Source organism: Nannobrachium achirus (assembly GCF_963921795.1).
Source record: "Nannobrachium achirus genome assembly, chromosome: 10".
Lineage (NCBI taxonomy): Eukaryota > Metazoa > Chordata > Actinopteri > Myctophiformes > Myctophidae > Nannobrachium > Nannobrachium achirus.
The window spans coordinates 2079879-2102500 of NC_137819.1; the positions used below are offsets into that span (position 1 = coordinate 2079879).

Below are 22622 nucleotides of genomic sequence, written 5' to 3' on the forward strand. Positions count from 1 at the left end.
CAGTGTTTCTCAACCTTTTTTCTGCATGGGCACACTTTTCATATCCCAAGAATCCATGGGCACACCAACATAATACAGGGGTGTAAATATCGTCACTGTCGGGAAGAAACCTTGTATCTCCAAGTTTAAGAAATGTGTACGTTTCTTGGCAAAGTAAAGCCCTGCTTCATCATACAAAGCTGTCGCACAACAGTAGTGAAAACAGCATATCTACAAGCACACAACGCCGAGGCGTTGCTTGTAGATCGGCTGTTTTCACTAGTTTAAATCATTTTTAAAATGATAAATACAATAGGCCTACTGGCTTTCAAGCAGTTTCAAGGGGCACACTTGACCCTTCTCAGGGGCACACCAAAGGTCCCCAGGCACAGTGGTTGAGAAACACTGCTCTACACAGCTGATTCAAATCACTGAACAAGCACCATGTAATCACCATGCAGAGATTCAGGTGTGACAGTAGCAACAGCAACCATGAAACAGCCAAGGGGGAAGTGAAGCAAGAAGGCTCAAAGAAGGAGAAGACACCCACCCGGAAGTTGGCACAACACGGTCCATGCGCCATGACACTTTGGGTGGCGGAGGTGGCACCGCTAATGTTATTCACAGAACCTCCGGTGCCACTTCCGCCACCCAAAGTTTCATGGCGGATGGCCATAGAGCCTAAAATGACGTTGGTGTCCATTCCTTCTTTGATCTTCCTTGAAGTTAAGGGGGAAGTGAGCGTGGGCTTGGCTCCATGCAGCTTCCAGCGTGGCACACCTGTTACCTGTTCCCTTGTCAACCCATCAACCTCCATTTAAAACCCCGCTCTTCTCTCTTTGCCAGACATCGTTTGTCAGCTTCACGTTGTGGTGTGAAAGCTTCTGGCCAACTACTCCTATAGTGAATTATTTCCAGAGACTCTTGGTATTATAGTTTTGTGATTTTTGCAAGCTAGTTTGTGTTGCTTTGTGTTTTTGGCTGGTCCTCCACATCTCCTGTGCCTCCGGCTGTTATTGTTTCCAAAGGAGTTGAGAGGCAAGGGAATTTGTGACCGCGTCGGAGGCGTGCCGTTTCAAGCGAACACGAGAGGCACCGCCGAGAGAGCTAAGGCGAGTTATATAGGGCCCAAGGTGGAGGGGCCTTAATTATTTTATACTTTAGCTATTGACAAATAGCAGATACAAGCTCACAGCACGGCACGAGTGCCGCGCTGCAAGCTCGTAGATCTGCTATTTTTGAAAAGTCATGAAAATGTGTGCAAATCTTTGAATATATTTAAGTGAACATTTGTAAGTCAAATTTTGCTTCTGGGGGGTCCCTGGAACTAAATATTTTGACCGTGGCCAAATACATATCATTTTGGGGGTCCTTCACATGGAAAGGTTTGAGCACCACTGACATAGTTTTTCAAAAAACCTTAGAAGGATTTGAAATATTCAAAGACTTGCACAAATGTTCACGATTTTTCAAAAATAGCAGATAATAGCAGATACACAAGCTCTGCGAGCTTGTGTATCTGCTGTTTTTCAATAGTTAAAGCACAAAATGTGAGGTGAGTGAATCCTTGAATAAGGCCCAGAATGTGGTGTGACACCCCTGCGAGCGAGTCACCGTGGCGGAAGTTGCGAAGTTCGCTTGCGATGATTCAACGCCGCCTTAGTTATGTTCCGTTAGGGACGGGATCGTAATTCCCCTCCCCCCTTCCCTATTTTATGTCTACACCGCCTCGCGTGCGGTCCAAGTGAACACATAGCGGAGCGCTCCCCACCCCAGTGACGGCCCATCTCGGCTAACCGCAAGCCGAGGCTCGCGTCCTATGGACACAATACTGGCGTGCCTCAGCACCTCACTCACCTGCTCTGCCTGCTCTGCTTGCCTCAGCTTGCTCCAACCAGTGTTGTTTTTGACAGCAAATTTTGATTTAGTTTTAGTCATTGTCATTTGAATAAAATGTAATTTAGTTTTAGTCTTAATTTAGTCACCTGAAAAGCTTTAGTTTTAATCAAATTTTAGTCGACTAAATATCATAAGATTTTATGGTGACTAAATCTACAGTTGATTTAGTCAACTGAAATGTATTTTGGCAGGCCTTGATGACATCGTAATGACTGATTTTACACTTGGTTGCGTGCTGAAAATAGCCGATCTACAAGCTCACAACGTGAGCTTGTAGATCGTCTATTTTCAGCATGCAACACTTCAGAGCAACCAAACATGCACTAGTCCCTCCTTAACGTTTTAGTCTAGTTTTATTTTGTTGACAAAATCGTCAATATATTTAGTCTTATAGCTTTAGTCATCACAGCTTAGTTTTTATTTATTTTTTATTTAGTTTCAGTCACTGAAAAAAACACAGTCGACAAACATTTTTCGTCATAGTTTTAGTCGACAAAATCAACTCTGGCTCCAACCGACGGCCACCCGCTTCCCCCTTCCTCCCTGCGTTGTTTTAATAAACACCCTTGGACTTCTTTGACATTGTGTTTGTGTCTGCTTTTGGGTCCTCCAGTTTCACAAATCGTGATGGGATCTGTGTTTTCCACTTTTTTCCGCATTGTTTCTCAAATGGGGGTACGCGTACCCCTAGGGGTACGCAGAGGTACTGCAGTGGGTACTTGAGAGAAAATGGAAAGTAGAAACATTTATTTTACTGTTATGTTTAATCCTAGCTGGCACCTATCAGTGCTGCCCCTTTACGGAGCATCACGTTCACATACAGTACATCAGTGGTCTTCAACAGGGGGTCTGGGACCCCTAGGGGGTCCCCAGAGTTACTACAAGGGGTCCTTCAAATCTGTGATAGAAACTTTGTTCTTCTTTTTTTATATTAATCACTTGAACCCTGATGTCCTTATCCTGAGAACTTTAAATAGCAGATCTACAAGCTCACAACGCCTCACAGCGCGAGGCGTTGTGAGCTTGTAGATCGTCTATTTTTGGCAAAGGGCTTTGGTGTAGAGGGGAAAAAGAGATGACTAATTATAGAGTGAAAGGTCAAGTTTAGTAAGTATTGACGGTTCAAGCGGTTAAATATCTGAAAACATAAATTGACATGAATCCAAAATACACTGACAACTGTGCTGTCAAACATTGAAACTATATGGAATCTATGATAAGGTTGTGGGGGTCCCTGCTTCATCTCTCTCTCAACTAAGGGGTCCTTGGCCTGAAAACGTTGAAGACCCCTGCACACTACATTATATGATTTCCTTTTTTTTTTGCACAAAGTAAATCAACATCTTATCCTGTGTTTCTTACACTACATATAATGTACTGTATGTGAACGTGCTGTGAACGTGATTAAGCAATCAGGAAAAGGGGGTACTGATCGCCCAAAAAGTTTGAGAACTCCTGACTTACAGTATGCTCAACTGTCATCCTGTGATTGAAGTCAAGGGGATCTGATCATGGCTGAAACCTCGCTGCCCAAATTTGGACTCAAGACATCATAAATTAGACAATGTCATAGACGACTGACGTCATAGACATTCACAGGCCGGGCCACGTCAAGTCTGACATCCACACGATCCTTTACTTCTGTTTTCGAAATGTAAATAATGTACCGTATGCCTGTGTGTGCGTGTGGTGTTCTAAGAAGTAATTTCCTGCAGAACAAACCAAGTGTCGGACAAAAATTAATGACCTCCCGTATAATAAAGAAAGGTCAACTTTTTGAACCCTTTTGAAGTACACGCGTGCGCGCCGCGCGCGGGCAAAAGCTTATGCGGTGGTGCAAGTGCGTGCATGTCCCACCACAACTGTCTGCATGGCCCGTCACCTCCGTTGTCTCCGGAGCACATACCTGTCGCGACCTCTCCCGCTAACCGCTGACTTTCTCCCCCCTTTTCGTTCGCATAGCCTGCATTCTTTCTGCTGACCTCCATTCATCCCTCTCTACCCCGCCTCCCCGTCTCCTCCATGGCTCTCTCTGGGCTCATAAGAACGCTACTGTTCTCTGCTGCGCTCCGTTCTCAGGTATATAGGGCCAGGCACGTGCACACACAGACATCAAAGGGGGCTAGTTTGGCAAGCCGTTTTAACATTTAATAGGTAGACTGACTATGTATTCAAGATAGGGTTAATTGAGTTCTTCCTAGTCAAAATTCAAGTTTTTGGATATCTATAATTCAGTTTCTCCTAGTAGAAACATTATTTTTGACAAGGAATAACTCAATTACAGATATCATAAACTTCAGTTTTGATTAGGAATGACTCAATTATAAATATCTTGAATACATATCCAGTCTAGCTATTTAATGTTAAAATGGCCACTTATATATATATATATATATATATATATATATATATATATATATATTTGAGGAATTAAGGATATCTGAAATGGAATTTTGAGGGGTTTAAATACGGATATCTTGCAATTTTTACCAGTAAGATTGTTATTATGGATATCTTTAATTACAATTATGACTAGTGAGAATGCAGTTTTCACTAGGAGAAACGTGATTTCGGATATCTAAAACATACATTACGGATAGGAGGGTGAATCGATTAAATGTTAAACGGCTTGCCATAGGCTTGAGCCCCTGCCCCTTGACCCGTCTGTAAAAAGTGCCCTCTCCAGACCATGAATGCAGTTTTCACTATGGTGAAAGAAATGCAAAATGCCCTCTTTCCATGCCATACTCTGAAGGCAGCATTCAAGAGAATTGCCTTGTCCAAACTCTCCTGAACTTGAATGTAGCATCTTATGTTGAATGAATTGCCCTCTCTGTGTAGAAATCCATACCGTTACGCCACTCCAGTATTGACTTGATAATGGTTAGTTCAGTGTGGTATCAAGCACCGAAAATAGCTGACCTCCAAGTTGAGCTTGGAGGTCTGCTATTTTCGATATTTCCACGAAAAGGCCCTTTTAGAAATTTCAGCCCCTGCCTCTCTAACATTCTCTGCACATCCCTGGGTAGGGCCCCTGATACTGCTGGCACATTTTACACCTCTGCACAAACAGTAAGGTGGTCTCCGTTTAACCCTGGAAGTGCATAAATGGACCCGAAGAGGTCAATATCTGCCCTTTTAACAGTGTACTGTAGCCACGCGTGTTGGGAGGCGAAAGCCTGACTTTGTTGCAGCCTTATAAATCAGCTCTAATCTTTGCTGTCCAATGCTAATATGTAGCCCCCATAGTTAGTACAGCATGAATCAGCCCACAACAGCCCTACCCAATCGGGCTCAGTCCTATTGGCACGACGGTTTGTGCGTCGGTCTGGCCAGTGGGAGTCCCGGGTTCAATCCCCGCTTCCGCGCATCACTACACATACTAACAGTTGTGGGAAGAGGATTATAAGACTTTTCTCCCCTCTAAAGTCCAAAATGGTGAAGGGACACAAGATCCTCAAAGCAAGCACTAGCAGGCTGAGGAACCTTTTTTTCTCCCACAGGCCATTATACTATCAAATGACAGCGCAAAGTGAATGTGCAATAACTCTTTGCATTCTGCACTATGCACTTTCTTCGACTGATATTCTTGCCATGATGTTTTAGTACTTTTACTGTAGGTCTTTTTTTTTTATATTATCATGTTTATTGCGACCGCCAGGTCGCAAGTTACTATGAAAAGCTCCCTCTGTCCGTCATGTCACGTCACACTTTTGCCCAACTCTTATCTCCGCCACTGTTGCTCCTATCCATACCAAACTTTGCAAACAAACTCCTTGGCTAGCAAATCACAACCTCTGGCATCACAGGGGCATCAAGGGGGGGTGACTGAGTTACTAGGGCCCAAGGTGGAGGGGCCCTAGTAACTTTAGCTATTGAAAAATAGCAGATATACAAGCTCAGTGCGGCACCGGGTGCCACGCTGAGAGTCGTGAAAATGGGTGAAAATCTTTGAATATATGCATTTTTTAAGCGAACATTTGTAACTCAAATTTTGCTTCTGGGGGGGGTCCCTGCATGGAGCTAAATATTTTGAGATGGGGGTCCGTGGGCAAATACATATCATCTTGGGGGTCCTTCACATGAAAAGGTTTGAGCACCACTGACATGGAAACATAGGTTTCTTGCACACATTTTAATTATTATTATTTTTTTTTTTCAAAATAGCGGATCTAAAAGCTTACAGTGCGGCACTCGGTGCCACGCTGCAAGCTTGTAAAGCTGCTATTTTTCAATAGTTAACATTCATGGGGGGCCCGCAGTGAATCCTTGTACCCAGGGCCCAGAATTTGGTGTGACGCCCCTGCACACACACACACACACACACACACACACACACACACACACACACACACACACACACACACACAAACTCGCCTCGGCTCCGTCCGTCATGACTTACCGATGCCTAAGGGTGGCGCTATCCCCAGACAGTGCCCCCAGAAGTCGGGGCAGCAGTCGGAGACGGTGCGGTTGCAGAAGAGGTCGCAGTAGCAGATGGTGTCCAGGTAGGGCACGGTGCACTGGTCATCGCGGCCGGGACAGCACACCTGGCGCTGGTACTTTTTCCGGCAGTACTGGCCGTAGGGGTCCCGGATGCCCCCGACGTGCAGCGGGCTGGCCGTGTCCCGCCGGGTCCGGCTGATTCCGGTCCGCGACTCGGAGACCCGAGTCCTGTCCGCATCGCCCTCTCCCGCCACCAGGAGGAGAAGCAGCGTTGCCGCCGCCGTGGAGACCAGTCCGAGCTTCATCGTCGTCGATCTGTACAAAGCAGCGGGTGGGAAAAAAAGTATGTTAATGTTTTGTTTAGGCCTAGAATTATTGAATGCTTTAACCTGTGAAAAAATAGCGGGTATACAAGCTCACAGCGCGGCACTCGAGCTTGTAGATCTGCTATTTTTGAAAAAGTCTTGAAAATGTGTGCAAATCTTTGAATATATGTATTTTCAAAGCGAACGTAACTCAAATTTTGCTTCTGGGGGGTCCCTGGAACTAAATATTTTGAGATGGGGGTCCGTGGCCAAATACATATCATTTTGGGGGTCCTTCACATGAAAAGGTTTGAGAAACACTGACATAGTAGTCTCTCAAGAACAGAGAACAGAGGGCTTTAAGTGAAAAGGACCTGTTCTTTGACGATGGCTGGCCAGATTGCTGACATAGAATCAAAGGTTTATTCAAAAAACCTTAGAAGGATTCAAAAGACACTTATAGAATCTGGTCAAAATTCAAATCTTCAAGATTTTTCAAAAATAGCAGATCTACAAGCTCGCAGCGCGGCACTTGGTGCCGCGCTGCGAGCTTGGATATCTGCTATTTTTTTAATAGTTAAAGCATAAAACAATAATACACAATAATGTGTACCCGTTCTGAATGGGTTAAACCGTTTACTGCCCCAACCTGCTCCAGGCCGCTCTATCCCTCGCCGCCGACCCACCACCAGGGTCCCCGGGGGTCCCTCGCCACTGATATTTATTGTTAAAAGTTATTTTTCATTATTAAGAAACGTTTTATTTTTTGGGAATGTTAGTTTCCGTGTTCAATAAAGGTTTGAAGAGGAATTCAAAGCCAAAAGCCAATCACAACATTGTTTTGTGTGACGCCAGTCCCAAGTGCAGGACCCCCGCGCCGTTATTTTAGACAAGCTAAAATGGTACCGACACCGTTCCTAAGTGCCCCAAAGATATTGCTTCCGGTTTGGGACCAGAAATAATTTTTTTGGGGGGCGGGACAACACGATCCACTGAGGCCACTGCCTTCTGCGTTCACCATAGCGCAGCAATGGTGGCATGAATTAACATGGGATCTTTTGATTGATTGTCTCAGATCGTGCAAGATTTGTGCGCGTGCACGATGGACATGCACCTGATGTTAAAAGCTACGAAAATCGCGGCAGTCAACCCAGAAAGTTGTCGTTTTTTAAGGTAAAGGTAATAAAATCACACCCGTGTGAACTGAGCGGTGGTCGTGGAGGCTGCGCAACAGCAAAACAAATATATATACCTGTGTGTATATATATAATAAAAAATATTAAAACAATATTAAACAAAATATTAATAATAAAATGCATGTCACTCAGGCCGCCACTGGTATCCATCCTGTGTGTGTGTGTGTGTGTGTGTGTGTGTGTGTGTGTGTGTGTGCGTGTGCGTGTGCGTGTGCATGTGCGTGTGCGTGTGTGTGTGTGTGTGTGTGTCTGGTCTGGCCTGAACAACAGCAACAATAACATGTGTGGTCAAAAAAGGTACTGTAGGCTACATACAGACAGACAGACAGACACGGACGCAGACAGACAGACATACCCACACACACGGCCACGTATAGGAGCGTTGTGACCACCGCTCAAAAAGTCCACATCTCCAAATGTGCCTGAGTACGAAAGTATTGGTATCAAACTTTACTTAGTACCAAAGGTAGAAAGCATTCATTATGCAGAAGGTCCCGAAACAGCAAAGCACTCCCGTTAAAAACACATCCCAAAAAGAGGGGGTTAAAACTGAGAGGCGACAAATATAAAGTATAAACGTAAAGAATAAACATAAAAAGCGTTATAAACAGGGGTGTTGTTGCCTGGATTATTTATGAAGCATAAACGGAAGAGAAATATTCTATGATTGGCCGCTAGTTGCGCTGTTTTCCCCCCGCCAGGTACTAAAAAGATTTCTTCCTCCATTGGACCCCATTAATTTTCCCCTTTGATTTTCTAACCTTAATAAACATTGTCTTAAATACTTTATGGTTCCTGTCGCTAGTGAAAAACTGCCTTTCAATCACCATGATATGCTTTTTGTGCAAATATGGTCTCATTTATGTTAAAATTGATGATGAAGTTGCGGGGGGCGTGGCCAACTAAACTGGCTCTGTCTGGCAGCCAATAGCATTCGAGATGGTACCTTTTCTACCAATGAACGTGGATTTCCACGATGAAGGTGGAGCCCATACAAGGACCCAAAATGCTTCATTTGCGCTGCATAGAAACCAATGGCTTCGCACTGTCCATATATTTTTACAGTCTATGGTTATAAATCATTCTAAAACATGTCACTGGGGATGATTGTCCTTTGTTATTGCACAAAGACCCATAAATAAATAAAACCAAGATCCTTGCTACTGCTTTTTGGCCACCACACCGTTTGATCCTTAGAGACCATAGAGCAGGGGTTCCCAAAGGTTTTTGTCTCAGGGCAGCCCATAAATATTTTTTTTAATCCGAGGCACCCCTACATTATAATTTTCACTCCCAGCACCTTATATTTATGGCATATCGTCGTTGTCGGGTGGAAACCTTGTGTCCAAAACCGTTGGACACGCATTGGACTCGCGATGCGAGGCGTTGTGTGCTTGTAGATCGGCTGTTTTCACTAGTTTTGTGCGGCAGTCTTGTATGATGAAGCAGGGCTTTGCTTTAGCAAAAGACGTACACATTTGAAACTTACGAAATACGAGGTTTCTGCCCGACAGTGACAATATTTTAGTGATTATGTTGCGAGGAAAACGTTGAGATAATGGTGGAGGATGGTTCTGGCCCTGTTACAGATGTTGTCCAAAATCATGCAGATCGGTACACAGTATCTCTGTAGCCGTTAAATGGAACGGGTATTTCTTACATTGATGCTCCTACATATTAGCATGCAAGCACCAGTTAAAGTTACTTTCCATCCCTCATATACTGTGTGCACAGTGCACATCCCATAATCCACACACTGCACATCATTTCGGAGCTCATATCTTTGAACGGGTAAGGGCTAGTCTATACTATAATTTTGCAAATGTCTGAGTGAGTGTCTGTCTGTCTCAGCGTTTCTCCTCGGTGGCTGGAGCAATTGATCTGAAATCGCATCACCATCAGCATATGAACACACCTGACATAACTGTGAAGCCCGCTTGTCACTTTCACAAATCGTATGCTGTATATTTGCATTTTTATGGTGTATCTATATCTATTTAGCCTACAGTACCTTTTGTGACCACACATGTTAAGGGAGGGGCGCTGTTGTTCAGCCCATTCGCACAATCACACACAAACCCACACACACACACACACACACGGGGGGGGGGGGGGGGGGGGGGGGTTGTGAACAGAGATGTTGTCCAAAAATCATGCAGATCGGTACACAGTATCTCTGTAGCCGTTAAATGGAACGGGTATTTCTTACATTGATGCTCTTACATATTAGCATGCAAGCACCAGTTAAAGTTACTTTCCATCCCTCATATACTGTGTGCACAGTGCACATCCCATAATCCACACACTGCACATCATTTCGGAGCTCATATCTTTGAACGGGTAAGGGCTAGTATATATAAATAGAGAGCGGATAGCCCCGCCCCCAGCTATTCATTTCAATGCAAGTGCTCAGTGGCGTTTTGAAGCATGCAGAAGTAGCTAATCCAGGTGGTGGAAATTGGCAACTCCACAGTTGCCAAAATGTGTTCCGTCGAGACGTAATTACGTCGCGAACGTCACTCGACGTCCATTGAACCCTATTGTAGACCCCAGCGGCGCGCTCTTATGCTCGTGCATGTATAGATCCCCCCAGCCTGCTGTTCCAGCTTTGGCCAGTAGGGAGGCTGCTTCAACACGCGTTTCTGGGGGCTTGATAGAGACGCACGCACGCACGCACACACACACACACACATGCACACACATTACCGCACAGCGGAAGAGTCTAAACTAAGCTGGCAGCCGGTTCCAAATAGAAATCCACATGATTCTTACAGACACGTTCATCTGCTTATTTTTACTTTGAAACGGCCAAGCCGTTAGATAATGATGACAATATACAGACAGAGAGAGACAAAGACAAGTTTTCAGTTCAGGCCCCAGGAAGGACTGAACGGTGACAGAGCACAACATCTCTCTAACAGGGGCGTCACAAGGGGGGGGAGTGACTGAGTTACTTGGGCCCAAGGTGGAGGGGCCTTTTATACTTTAACTATTGAAAAATAGCAGATATACAAGCTCACAGCGCGGCACCGAGTGCCGGTGCCACGCTGCGAGCTTGTAGATCTGCTATTTTTGAAAAGTTGTGAAAATGTGTGCAAATCTTATATATAGGTATTTTTTACATTTTGTAACTAAAAAATTGCTTCTGGGGGGTCCCTGGAACTAAATATTTTGAGATGGGGGTCTGTGGCCAAATATAATTTTGGGGGTCCTTCACATGAAAAAGTTTGAGCACCACTGACATAGAAACGCAGGCATTTAAAAAAAAAAACCTTGCACAAACTATCACGATTTAAAAAAAAAAATAGCAAATCTACAAGCTCGCGGCACTCGGCTGTGAGCTTGTAGATCTGCTATTTTTCAATAGGTAAAGCACAAAATAATGCTTAACAACGCGTTCCCAGTCTAAATGGGTTAAACCCCCTCCAACCTATGAAGAACATTCATGGTGGGCCCCCACAGTGAACCCTTGTACCCAGGGCCCAGAATGTGGTGTGACGCCCCTGCCTCCTAAACGCTGTGTGATCTGTTGCCGGGGGTCATGTGAGGTCTTGGGACTAAAAGGCAGCTTCTTCTTCAGCTCCTAGTTTCAGCTCCCAGCAGGGCCTCACAGTCACAGCCAGCTCTTTCATGTGTGTCCCTGGTCCCCCCGGGGGTCCCTGGGGGTCCCCGGGCAGTGGCGTCAGTTCAGAAAAAGCTAAGGTATGGCAACATGACTGGTGCCTTCGCGCGCGTGCAAGACACCAGTCATGTTGCCATACCTTAGCAACAGGCATGATACATTTATTTTTAAGAAGTAAATTTTATTTTCCCCCCCGTTTCTATGGTTTCTTGGTATGGCAGCTGACCTGCAGAACCTGGGAATATACCATTTTTGGGGGGAATAAAAGTGTGGAGAATATAATTATAATACCTTTTTGTTAAATTTTGCATTTGTAGTTATTTTACTGTAATTTAACAACATAATAACCAGCACAGATAGACAAAGAGACACTCATGGATTTATATTTAAAGGTAACTTTTTTTCCCCCCCCTGGACACAGGGTATGGCAGCTGCATACCCCTGCCATACCCAATTGACGCCACTGTCCCCAGGGGTCCCTGTCTCCTGGGGACAGCAGATCTACAAGCACACAACGCCTCGCACCGCGAGGCGTTGTGTGCTTGTAGATCGGCTGTTTTCACTAGTTTAAATCATTTTTAAAATTATAAATACAAAACAAACGGTTTTGGACATATAAGGTTTCCACCCGACAATGACGAAAAAATAAATAAATGAGGGCCTCTCCAACTCTTTTTCCCGGGCTGAATCAGAGGCCCTGCACGTCCCTGGCGGTGCTCCAACATCTGGCCTTGTCCAGGCTCTGAAGCGTGGCCTACATCTGGCACAAAGTGCGTAGCTGTGAGCTTATATATCTGTGAGCTTTTAGTCTATTAGCGTGTCTGTGAACTCTCAGGCTTCCTACACACAGTAAAGTCATATACCCTCTCCTTGTCCTTTGGGAATGAGGGGGGGAGGGTGTCGCGCAGTTCATTCTCTATGGAAGTCACATGGAAAAAGTTGTGATTTAGTCTATTTACCAGCGAGTGAAAATGAATTATAATGGGGCGGACGGGGCTGAAGAGCAGCAAAGGCTCGCTAAGAATGAGAACAAGCTCCAGTAAGCTAGGCTAAGCTAGCTTTCCACCATGCTTTCCACGCTTACAATGGGAGTCAACGTAAGTGTCGTAACTCTCTCCATTCTACGGGTCTGGCTGTGGGTAGAGAGGCGGGAGAGAGTGACTCCTGGGAGCAATGCCAGTGTTAATTGAGTGTCAGGGTGCTTTCAATTGTATAATTGTGCTCTCCTCTTTATAGTAGCATGTTTACCTGGCCTCAGGGCTACACATGCACACGCACGCACACAAAACACAAGAGATGCCAGCAGAGATAGAGAGCTGGCTCAACAATGCATAGCACGTCCCAGCAAGACTAGCCTATAGCCACTACCTATAGAATTGGAACAGTGGCGTCAGTTCAGAAAAGGCTAAGGTATGGCAACAGGACTGGTGTCTTCGCGCGTGCAAGACACCAGCCATGTTGCCATACCTTAGCAACAGGCATGATACATTTATTTTAAAAAGTACATTCTATTTTTCCCTCCTTTTCTACTGTTTCTTGGGCTGGATATGGCAGCCTGGAACGGTTGTTCAAGTGCAGCTAAACTTGGCATGTTAGTAAACGTGCCACAATTAACAATAATGCATTGCACCTGTGCAGCTGACCTGCGGAACCTGGGAATATACCATTCTGTCAAGATGGGGAGAATTTTGCATTTGTAGTTAATGTTACTGTAATTTACCAACATAATAACCAGCACAGATAGACAAAGAGACATTCATGGATTTATATTTAAAAAGTAACTTTTACTTTACCCCCTGGACCCAGGGTATGGCAGCTGCCTACCCCTGCCATACCCAATTGACGCCCCTGAATTGGAGCACCAGTGCGTGCGTGCGTGCGTGCGTGCGTGCGTGCGTGCGTGCGTGCGTGTGCGTGTGGGCGCGCGTGCGCGTGTGCGCGTGTGTGCGTGTGTGCGCGTGTGTGCGTGTGTGTGTGTGTGTGTGTGTGTGTGGTCTTGCGCAGAAGCTTTCATTACAAAACAGTCTCGTCATTCGTGTCAACAGCAAGACCCCACAGTAGCACCCGGCGCGCTACGATAACAACCAATTTGGTGCGTGTTGTATCTCCTCATCGGGCCCGTACGGTGCATATTAAAAATAGATTGAAGCTTTATCCCAAATTTAAGCTGTTCATTTCGCAAATTCTGCCCCAGGACATGGGATCCGTAGTGCCAGTTAAGAGCCTAAAAGTCTCAAGTCTGCACATAGTTTGGCAGATTGCCAGAGGAGTAATGAACTCAAATAGCCCCGTCCAGGGGCGTCACAGTCGGGGGAAAGTGGGACTGAGTTACTAGGGCCCCCAGGGGGGGGCTTAATTATTCTATACTTTAGCTATTGAAAAATAGCAGTAGATCTGCTACTTTTGAAAAGTCGTGAAAATGGGTGCAAATCTCTGAATATCTGTATTTTTTAAGCGAACATTATTTTGTGACTCAAATGTTGCTTCTGGGTGGTCCCTGGAACAAAATATTTTGAGATGGGGGTCCGTGGCCAAATACATATCATTTTGGTATTGGTACCACTGATATTTCAACAAAAAAAATCATGATTTCTTTTTTCAAAAATAGCAGATCTACAAGCTCTTGTAGATCTAATATTTTTCAATATAAAGCACAAAATAACACGTAATAATGCATTCCCAGTCTAAATGGGTTAAACCCGCGCCCCCTATGAAGAACATTCATGGGGGGGGGGCCGCAGTGAATCCTTGTTACCCAGGGCCCAGCATTTGGTGTGACACCCCTCTGGCCCCATCGATGTTGTTTCACTGTATACCTCACCAGGCCATTGACTGGAGTCCCCCAGGGATCTATTATTAAGGCCGCTCCTTTTGTCCCTCCTATTATGTGCACGTGTAGATGACATGTTCTCCAGAACACAGAGACGTCAGGGGAACATGTCAGAGTAATTAGGCTGACACACGAGAGGTGACATTATCACCCACAGATTAGAACGCTATCACAGAGACGGAAGCCAAGTATACTGCTTGTCACGGCTAATCTGTCACGCTAAAAAGAGAAACCCAACTGCGGACACAAACACGCGCAAACACATACTCACACAAACACACACAGAAAGAGTCCTGTGTGTGTGTGTGTGTGTGTGTGTGTGTGTGTGTGTGTGTGTGTGTGTGTGTGTGTGTGTGTGTGTGTGTGTGTGTGTGTGTGTGTGTGTGTGTGTGTGTGTGTGTGAGAGAGTGTGTCCTCCAAAGAACAACTACTCTCTGTGTATTTATGGAGCACACAGATAATGGAGTCCATCTACATAATGTGATGCTATGCTTTTGGAAGGTGAACAGAAAACACATCAATGGGATCAGGTGAGAAAGAGAGAGAGAGAGGAAATGAGAAATGGAGAGAGATAGAGATGAGATCATGAGAGGAGAGAAAAGAGAGCAGGGACGTGCAGAGAATGTTAGAGAGGCAAGGGCTGACATTTCTAAAAGGTCGGCTATTTTCAGTACTTGATACCACACTGAACTAAGCATAATCAAGTCAATACTGGAAATGTGGCGTAACGGCATGGATTTCTACACAGAGAGGGCAAAGATGCTGCATTCAAGTTCAGGAGAGTTTGGACAAGGCACTTCTCTTGAATGGTGCCTTCAGGTGTGGCATGGAAAGAGGGGCCATTTGCATTTCTTTCACCATAGTAAAAACTGCATTCATGGTCTGGAGAGGGCACTTTTTACAAACAGATAATAGGGCAGGGGCTCAAGCCCCCTTTGCTGTCTATGTGTGCATGTGCCTGAAAGAAAAAGAGAGAGAGAGAGAGAGAGAGAGAGAGAGAGAGAGAGAGAGAGAGAGAGAGAGAGAGAGAGAGAGAGAGGAGAGGGAGGAGTGAGAGCGAAAGGTGATTTTCTTTTTTCTCATTTTGACCGTCCTCAATTATCATGACTTAATACATCTTCATATTAGGGATGTTATTGGCCGGGTTTCCCAAAGCGATTTTAGCCCATCGTAGCTCACACATGGTCGTAGAGACCAAGCCCCGACCGTCAGGTTCCTGGGTTTACAGTACATAGGTTCGGGCAGAGCGACTTATTTAGCCCCCTACAACGACCATTCAGATTTCAGAAAGTTCTTAATAACGTCTCACTCCTGTCTAAATACGGTATGGTATTCTATAATCACCCGTATCCTCTGTGTTCTTTAATAAGAAGCATTTTTATCCGATCGCGTTCTGTTTTCCCATGTATTTCCTGGCGTTACCCATGCACACCAACCCCATTAAGATAAACAGACAGTGATCGGATAAAAAATACTTCTTATTAAAGAACACAGAGGATACAGGTAATTAGAATGACGTATCGTATTTATATTTAGACAGGTGTGAGACTTTATTAAGCACTTTGTTTGTGAAATCTGAATGTTGGTGTAGTTGTAGGGGGCTAAATAAATCGCTCTGCCCGAACCCATGTACAAAGGGAAACATGGCGGCCGCCACCATGAGGCCCATTCTTGCAAAACACATTTTTGGACACTGTTCCTACAGATTTTGCCCTAAAATCACGCAAAGCTGTACACATTATCTCTAAAGTTATGTCATCAACATGGATCTGTCCCATTTCCCATATTCGCTCCTGAGTGGCTACCATTGCCTTCTAGAGTTTGGGTTAGGGTTAGACCCCACATATCTGTGAAAGGGGGGGGGGGGGGGACTCATTACTAAACCATAGTTTTGTGGGTCGTTTTTAGCCCAAGGAATGTTTTTTATGCAAAACAAATGCTTGCAATGGATTCAGAATCATGAAAAAAACACTAGTTAGACTCCTCACATGCTACTTAAATAAGATTTTTTGTGGGGACTTTTTTCCAGTATAATAAGTGAATGGACCCAAACTCGAACCCCCTGAATTGACCTTGATCCTCTAAATATATAATTCACAACTTTTAATATGTTATTTGGATGACCCAAAGGATCATAAAAAACCAAGAATGATTACCCTATACTATTGCAATTTCTTTTGAGTCAAACCACAGATTAACTGGACTAACAATGTATGTTACAAAATACAGTAGTAGGAATCAAATCAGTGTGGGTGTGTTGGTTATCTCTGCTGTTCTGTACCTCCAACATTTTCATTTAGTCATTTAGACCTGACTACTTGGAACGACACTAAATCTGTTTTCCTGCATGCATTGAACACAACCCTGTAGCCTGCTTGCTTGTTTGTCCCGTCAAAGTGGACACACATGTCAAATCTGGAGCGGTTATTTAACTCTCAGTGTTCAAAAAGGACCCATAAGGGTCACTGTGCAGTAGGGATTAGCGATGTGTTTGTGTGTAAACTCTCACTCTCGAAGGCCAACAAAGGACAAACAAGTCATCACGCGTGTGTGTGTGTATGTGTGTGTGTGTGTGTGTGTGTGTGTGTGTGTGTGTGTGTGTGTGTGTGTGTGTGTGTGTGTGTTTGGGGGCTCAGGTTACAGTACAGGGGTCCCAGACGAGGGGCCCTGGACAAAAGGAGCGGGTCGGCCACCGCTTCCATAAATAGCATCGTTATTAATTACCCAATCAGGACACGGGACACAATGGACCCTCGGGCACATATACTGTATAAAGCCGCCCTCCGGAAAAGCTCTCTTCTGCTGCGCTGTTTTCTGCGTGACTGCACCTTCAGTTGCAGGCACGTGCACACACACATAGACATAAAAGGGGGCTTGAGCCCCTGCCCTTTTACCTGTCTGTAAAAAGTGCCCTCTCCAGACCATGAATGCAGTTTTTACTATGGTGACAGAAATGCAAATGCCCTCTTTCCATGCCATACCTGAAGGCAGCATTCAAGAGAATCGCCTTGTCCAAACTCTCCTGAACTTGAATGCAGCATCTTATGTTGAAAGAATTGCCCTCTCTGTGTAGAAATCCATGCTTTACACCACATCTCCAGTATTGACTTGAATATGTTTTGTTCGGTGTTGTATCAAGCACCGAAAATAGCCGACCTCCAAGCTCACGACACTTCACAACGCGATGCGTTGTGATCTTGGAGGTCTGCTATTTTCAATATTTCCACCAAAAGGCCCTTTTAGAAATGTCAGCCCCTGCCTCTCTAACATTCTCTCTCCACGTCCCTGCTCAGTTGACAAGGCTACACGTGCACATGCATGCACGCACTCACACACACATACTGTACACACGTACACTACACATACACACCACTGAGTCAGTAGCGCATGGAGGCATTGGGCAGGTCTGGTCTGAAGTGTTTTGTTGAGCATCGCAGCGCAAATAAAACACCCAGCACAGCCTCTAGGACAGGGGTCTTCAACAGGGGGTCCGGGACCCCTAGGGGGTCCTCAAAGTTACTACAGGGAGGCCGCCAAATCCTTGTGTGATAGGATATTTAACAACATGTACCCTCACATCCCTATTCCGAGGAGAACGTTAGCCAAAAATAGCAGATCTACGAGCAACGCCTCGCGCTGCGAGGCGTTGAGAGCTTGTAGTTCGGCTATTTTCAGCAAATAGGTTCTGTGTAGAGGTATAAAAGAGCAGACCAAGTGCATATTGAAAGGTCAAGTTTACAAAATATCAACAATATGAAAATACACATTAACATGAATCCAACATAGACTGATGACTGCTGTCAAACAAGTCTATATCTATGAAATCGATGAAAATCTCCATCACACATTTATACAATATGCAGAGGGGGTCCCTGCTTCATCTCTCTATCAGCTAAGGGGTCCTTGGCCTGAAAACGTTGAAGACCACTGCTCCAGGAGGATCTGCCAGGGCCCAGGGGTGTGTCAGACCGTACACTGTAACTAACACCTCAGTGACATTAACCCATCCGTCAACAGCAGCTCCTCATTGAGCACCATTATAAGATGTTTATCATGTCAACAGTAAGTAGTAGGGGCCACACAGCTCACCACCAGGGGGCAGGGGCGTCAATTGGGTATGGCAGGGGTATGCAGCTGCCATACCCTGGGTCCAGGGGGGAGAATACAAGTTAACATAAATCTGTGAATGTCTCTTTGTCTATGTTGTTAAAGGAGCTATAGTCAACTTTTTCTTGAAAAACAGATGCTAAAATAAAAAGAATGTTTCGAAAATATTTTATAAAAGAATAAGCTTCCTATCTGTGTTTCTATTCAAAAATGACCACAAAAAGCGTAAAATAATGATAAAACAACCATTTTGGCCATTGTCAGGCCGACACTTTGTTTACATTCTAGTCTATAGACAAAGTGTCGGCCCTACAATGAAAAAGTTGACTATAGCTCCTTTAAATTACATTAAAATAACTACAAATGCAAAATTTAACAAGGTATTATAATTCTCCACACTTTTATTCTCTCCATCTTGACAGAATAGTATATTTCCAGGTTCCGCGGGTCAGCTGCACAGGTGCAATTCATTATTGTTGGCACGTTTACTATATTATGCCAGGTTTAGCCGCACATGAACAACTGTTCCAGACTGCCATATCCAGCCCAAGAAACCATAGAGATTTTTGGGGAAAAAAATAGAACTTCTTAAAATAAATGTATCATTCCTGTTGCTAAGGTATGGCAACATGACTGGTGTCTTCGCGCGCGTGCAAGACACCAGTCATGTTGCCATACCTTACCTTTTTCTGAACTGACGCCACTGACCAGGGGGGCGTCCGGGGTTGTCAATTGGAAAGGAGAGGAAAATTAGAAAAAACAAGTTCAGTTCATAAGATTATTGTCCAAATGTAAGAAGCTCTTCCAAAACAAATCCCCACTTGGCCCACGGAAGAGCCTCATTCTAACCAGTAGACTTGATGGAAGAGTAGGGAGGGAGACATGTACTGTAGCTCCAACCGACCACTGACTCGACTGACTGCACATGAACTGGTTATGTTGTACGCAGTACGTAACATACGGATTATGGTTAGAATAAATTGTTATTTGTTATAATAAAAGTTCTGGATTGCAGCTTTAAACTGTGAAACCGTGAAAACTAGTGAACCCACAAGGGTCCAGATTTGAATTCCTAAATGGTAAATAGTGCATTTATATATAGCGTCTTTATCCAAGGCACTTTACAATGATTGTGAATTAGATTCACCCTTTATTCACTCACACCATTCATACACCGATGGCATAGGAAACCATGCAAGGCACCAACCTGCTCATCAGGAGCAACTAGGGGTTCAGAGTCTTGCTCAAGGACACTTCGACACTAAACTCTGGGGAGCCCGGGATCAAACTGGGAACCTTCTGCCTGCCATGCGGCCACTCTACCTCCTGAACCGCTGCCGCCCCTACCATGTACATGGTCCTCATCCTCAATACATAATGCACTGGCTCCTTTTCAGCATGCATATCCTCACTGTCGGGCAGAAACCTCGTATCTCCAAGTTACAAATTTGTATGTTTTTTTTTTTCGCAAAGTAAAGCCCTAGCTTCATCATACAAGGCTGTCGCGCAGAAATAGTGAAAACAGCCGATCTACAAGCACATCCAAATCAGGTTCTCCAATAGCCTCTTCTGTTCTTTTGTGCGGTGCGAGGCGTTGTGTGCTTGTAGATCGGCTGTTTTCACTAGTTTGGTTCATTTTTAAAACGATAAATACAAAACGAACGGTTTTGGACATGCAAGGTTTCCGCCCGACATGAAACTAGGGTGGACAACAATGACTGCATTAACCCTCAGTGTTCATTAGTAACAGTCATTTGTAACAGGCTGTGTACATTTGACAATGTACAGCCTGTAACCAAATGGACCCGTAACGGAGTTAAAATGAACACGGCAGATTGTTACTGTATACGACACAGGCTGTGCCATATGGCTCATCATCAGTGCTGCAGACAAGACAGCTGTCCCGTGGACAGATGGACCCACGCTATACAGTATGACACGCACGCACGCACGCACGCACACACGCACGCACGCACACACACACACACGCGCGCGCACACACACACGCACGCACGCACGCACGCACGCACGCACGCACGCACGCACGCACGCACGCACGCACGCACGCACGCACACACACACACACACACACGCGCACACACACGCGCACGCATGCATGCACACGCACCCACACCACAGAGAGAGAGAGAGAGAGTCACAATGCTTTCTCTACTTGTCTCTCTCGCAGACGGCTATCAGCCGAGCCACTCGTTCAGTCTGTGTCTGCGTAAAGAGCTGAACTTTGTAACAGTGCTGCTGTGTCTCTGCCTGCATGGACAGCAGATAATAAGTCTGCCTGGCCGAGAGTGGAAGAGCACAAGTCCTTGAACGCTATCAACAACAGAGTGCTTCTATCACCTCAAGCTCACATTCAAGGCCCTGTACCGGAGGAGCCAAAGAAAGTGGAATCTATGTTCCGCCAATGCATTTCAATGATAAGGGAGCGTTTTTTTGCAGAAATCCTCTGCTGGCATGAAACCGCTTCACTCTCATTGAAATGCATTGGCGGAACTCGGAATTCCACTCTCATAGGTACTTTGGTGTGAGGGCACCCTTACATAGAAGTCCAGAATTCAAAATGTGCTTGAGTAAAGGTACAAAAGTATTGGCATCAAAATGTACTTAAAGTACTAAAAGTAAAAGTACAAAATGTTTGAAAACGCGCCGCGATGTGACTGACGCGTTGTGAACTTGCAGATCGGCTATTTTCGAATAGCTGAGGTATAAAATAGGGCTAAAGTGGTTTATGTATGTTTTATACTATTGTAATGTATATCTGCAAAGTAACTAGTAACAAAAGTTTTCAAATAAATGTAGTGGAGTAAAAGTACGATATTTGGATCCCAGATGTTGTGGAGTAGAAGTAAAAGTGTTGGAAATTGGAAATGCTCAAGTAAAGTACAAATACCTCAAAATTGTACTTAAGTACACTACTTAAGTCAATGCACTTAGTTACTTTACAACATTGCCTAGCACAGTAATACTGTACAATACTGTACAATACTGTTGGTATTATACCACATACCACATACTGTAGCTATACCAAATAAAACTGTACAGCTCTATCACATACTGTACAACTGTACAATATTGTACCACAACCACATAAAACTGTACAATAATGTAGCCTACCACATAAAACGGTACAATACTGTGTCACAGAATACTGTAGAGTACCGTAGATGGATAGACCTTTGTTCATTCATCAATGACAGTCATAACAGTAAAGAAGGAGACACTGGACAGATGTAGGCAAAACAATAGATTTAGTTACAGTTCAGAGTTGGCATAACTGGACATTATGAGCATCAGAGAAACACAACAATAACAGACTAACCTTCCAAAAAAAAAAAGAGTCCAAGAGCAAATGCACCAGTTATTTAATAATAATAGTTACCTACTCCTCCCACAAGGGAAATTCAGTATTTTCAGCCCAACCCAGCTGATTCGCTGCCCACAAGGAGCGTGTGAGCAATTAGGGGTTAAGGTTCTTGCTCAGGGACACACGTTGACATTGCATACATTCAGCTGGCCGCCCCAATATATTATATTGTTACTGTCGGGCAGAAACCTTGTATCGCCAGGTTTCAAATTTGTATGTTCTTCCGTAAAGTAAAGGCCCTGCTTCATCATACAAGACGGTCGCACGAAACTAGTAGCTGATCTACAAGCGCACAACGCCTCGCGGTGCGAGACGTCGTGTGCTTGTAGATCTGCTATTTTCACTAGTAAATCATTTTTTGAAATGATCAATACAAAATGAACGGTTTTGGACATACAAGGTTTCCACCCGACAACAACGACATGAGACATCAGTTCTATCATATAATTTAGCAACAGCGAAACTATAACAATAACAGACCAACTAACAAACTGTCCCAGTGCTATAATAACGCAACAAGACCTCCACAGTCCTGAGACTTTAGTCTCTTTACAATACTGTAACCACTGAATACTATTACTGTAGCCTACAGTATACCACAGCACAGAATACTACCACTTAACACTGTACAATACTGGGTGCCACAGGACACCTTTACAGTAAACATCCTGACTGTGGCACACCGCCACACACACACACACACACACACACACACACACACACACACACACACACACACACACACACACACACACACACACAACCACAGGTGAGAGCACGGATTACCCCTCCTGATGTGTTATCAGCACGTGCACGCACATGCACACGCTCGCACACAAACACGCACACGCACACA

The 22622-nt window shown here is 44.6% G+C and overlaps 1 protein-coding gene across 1 annotated transcript in view; it reads right to left on the bottom strand.

Annotated features, from left to right (window-relative positions):
• tinagl1 (tubulointerstitial nephritis antigen-like 1) overlaps positions 1–22622 on the bottom strand; it is a 130413-nt gene that overhangs the window by 106142 nt on the left and 1649 nt on the right. The window contains exon 2 of the mRNA XM_080735780.1: positions 6281–6639. Within this exon, the coding sequence (XP_080591906.1) occupies positions 6281–6629 (349 nt within the window). The 5' untranslated portion in view covers positions 6630–6639. The remainder of the gene's footprint in view (positions 1–6280; positions 6640–22622) is intronic.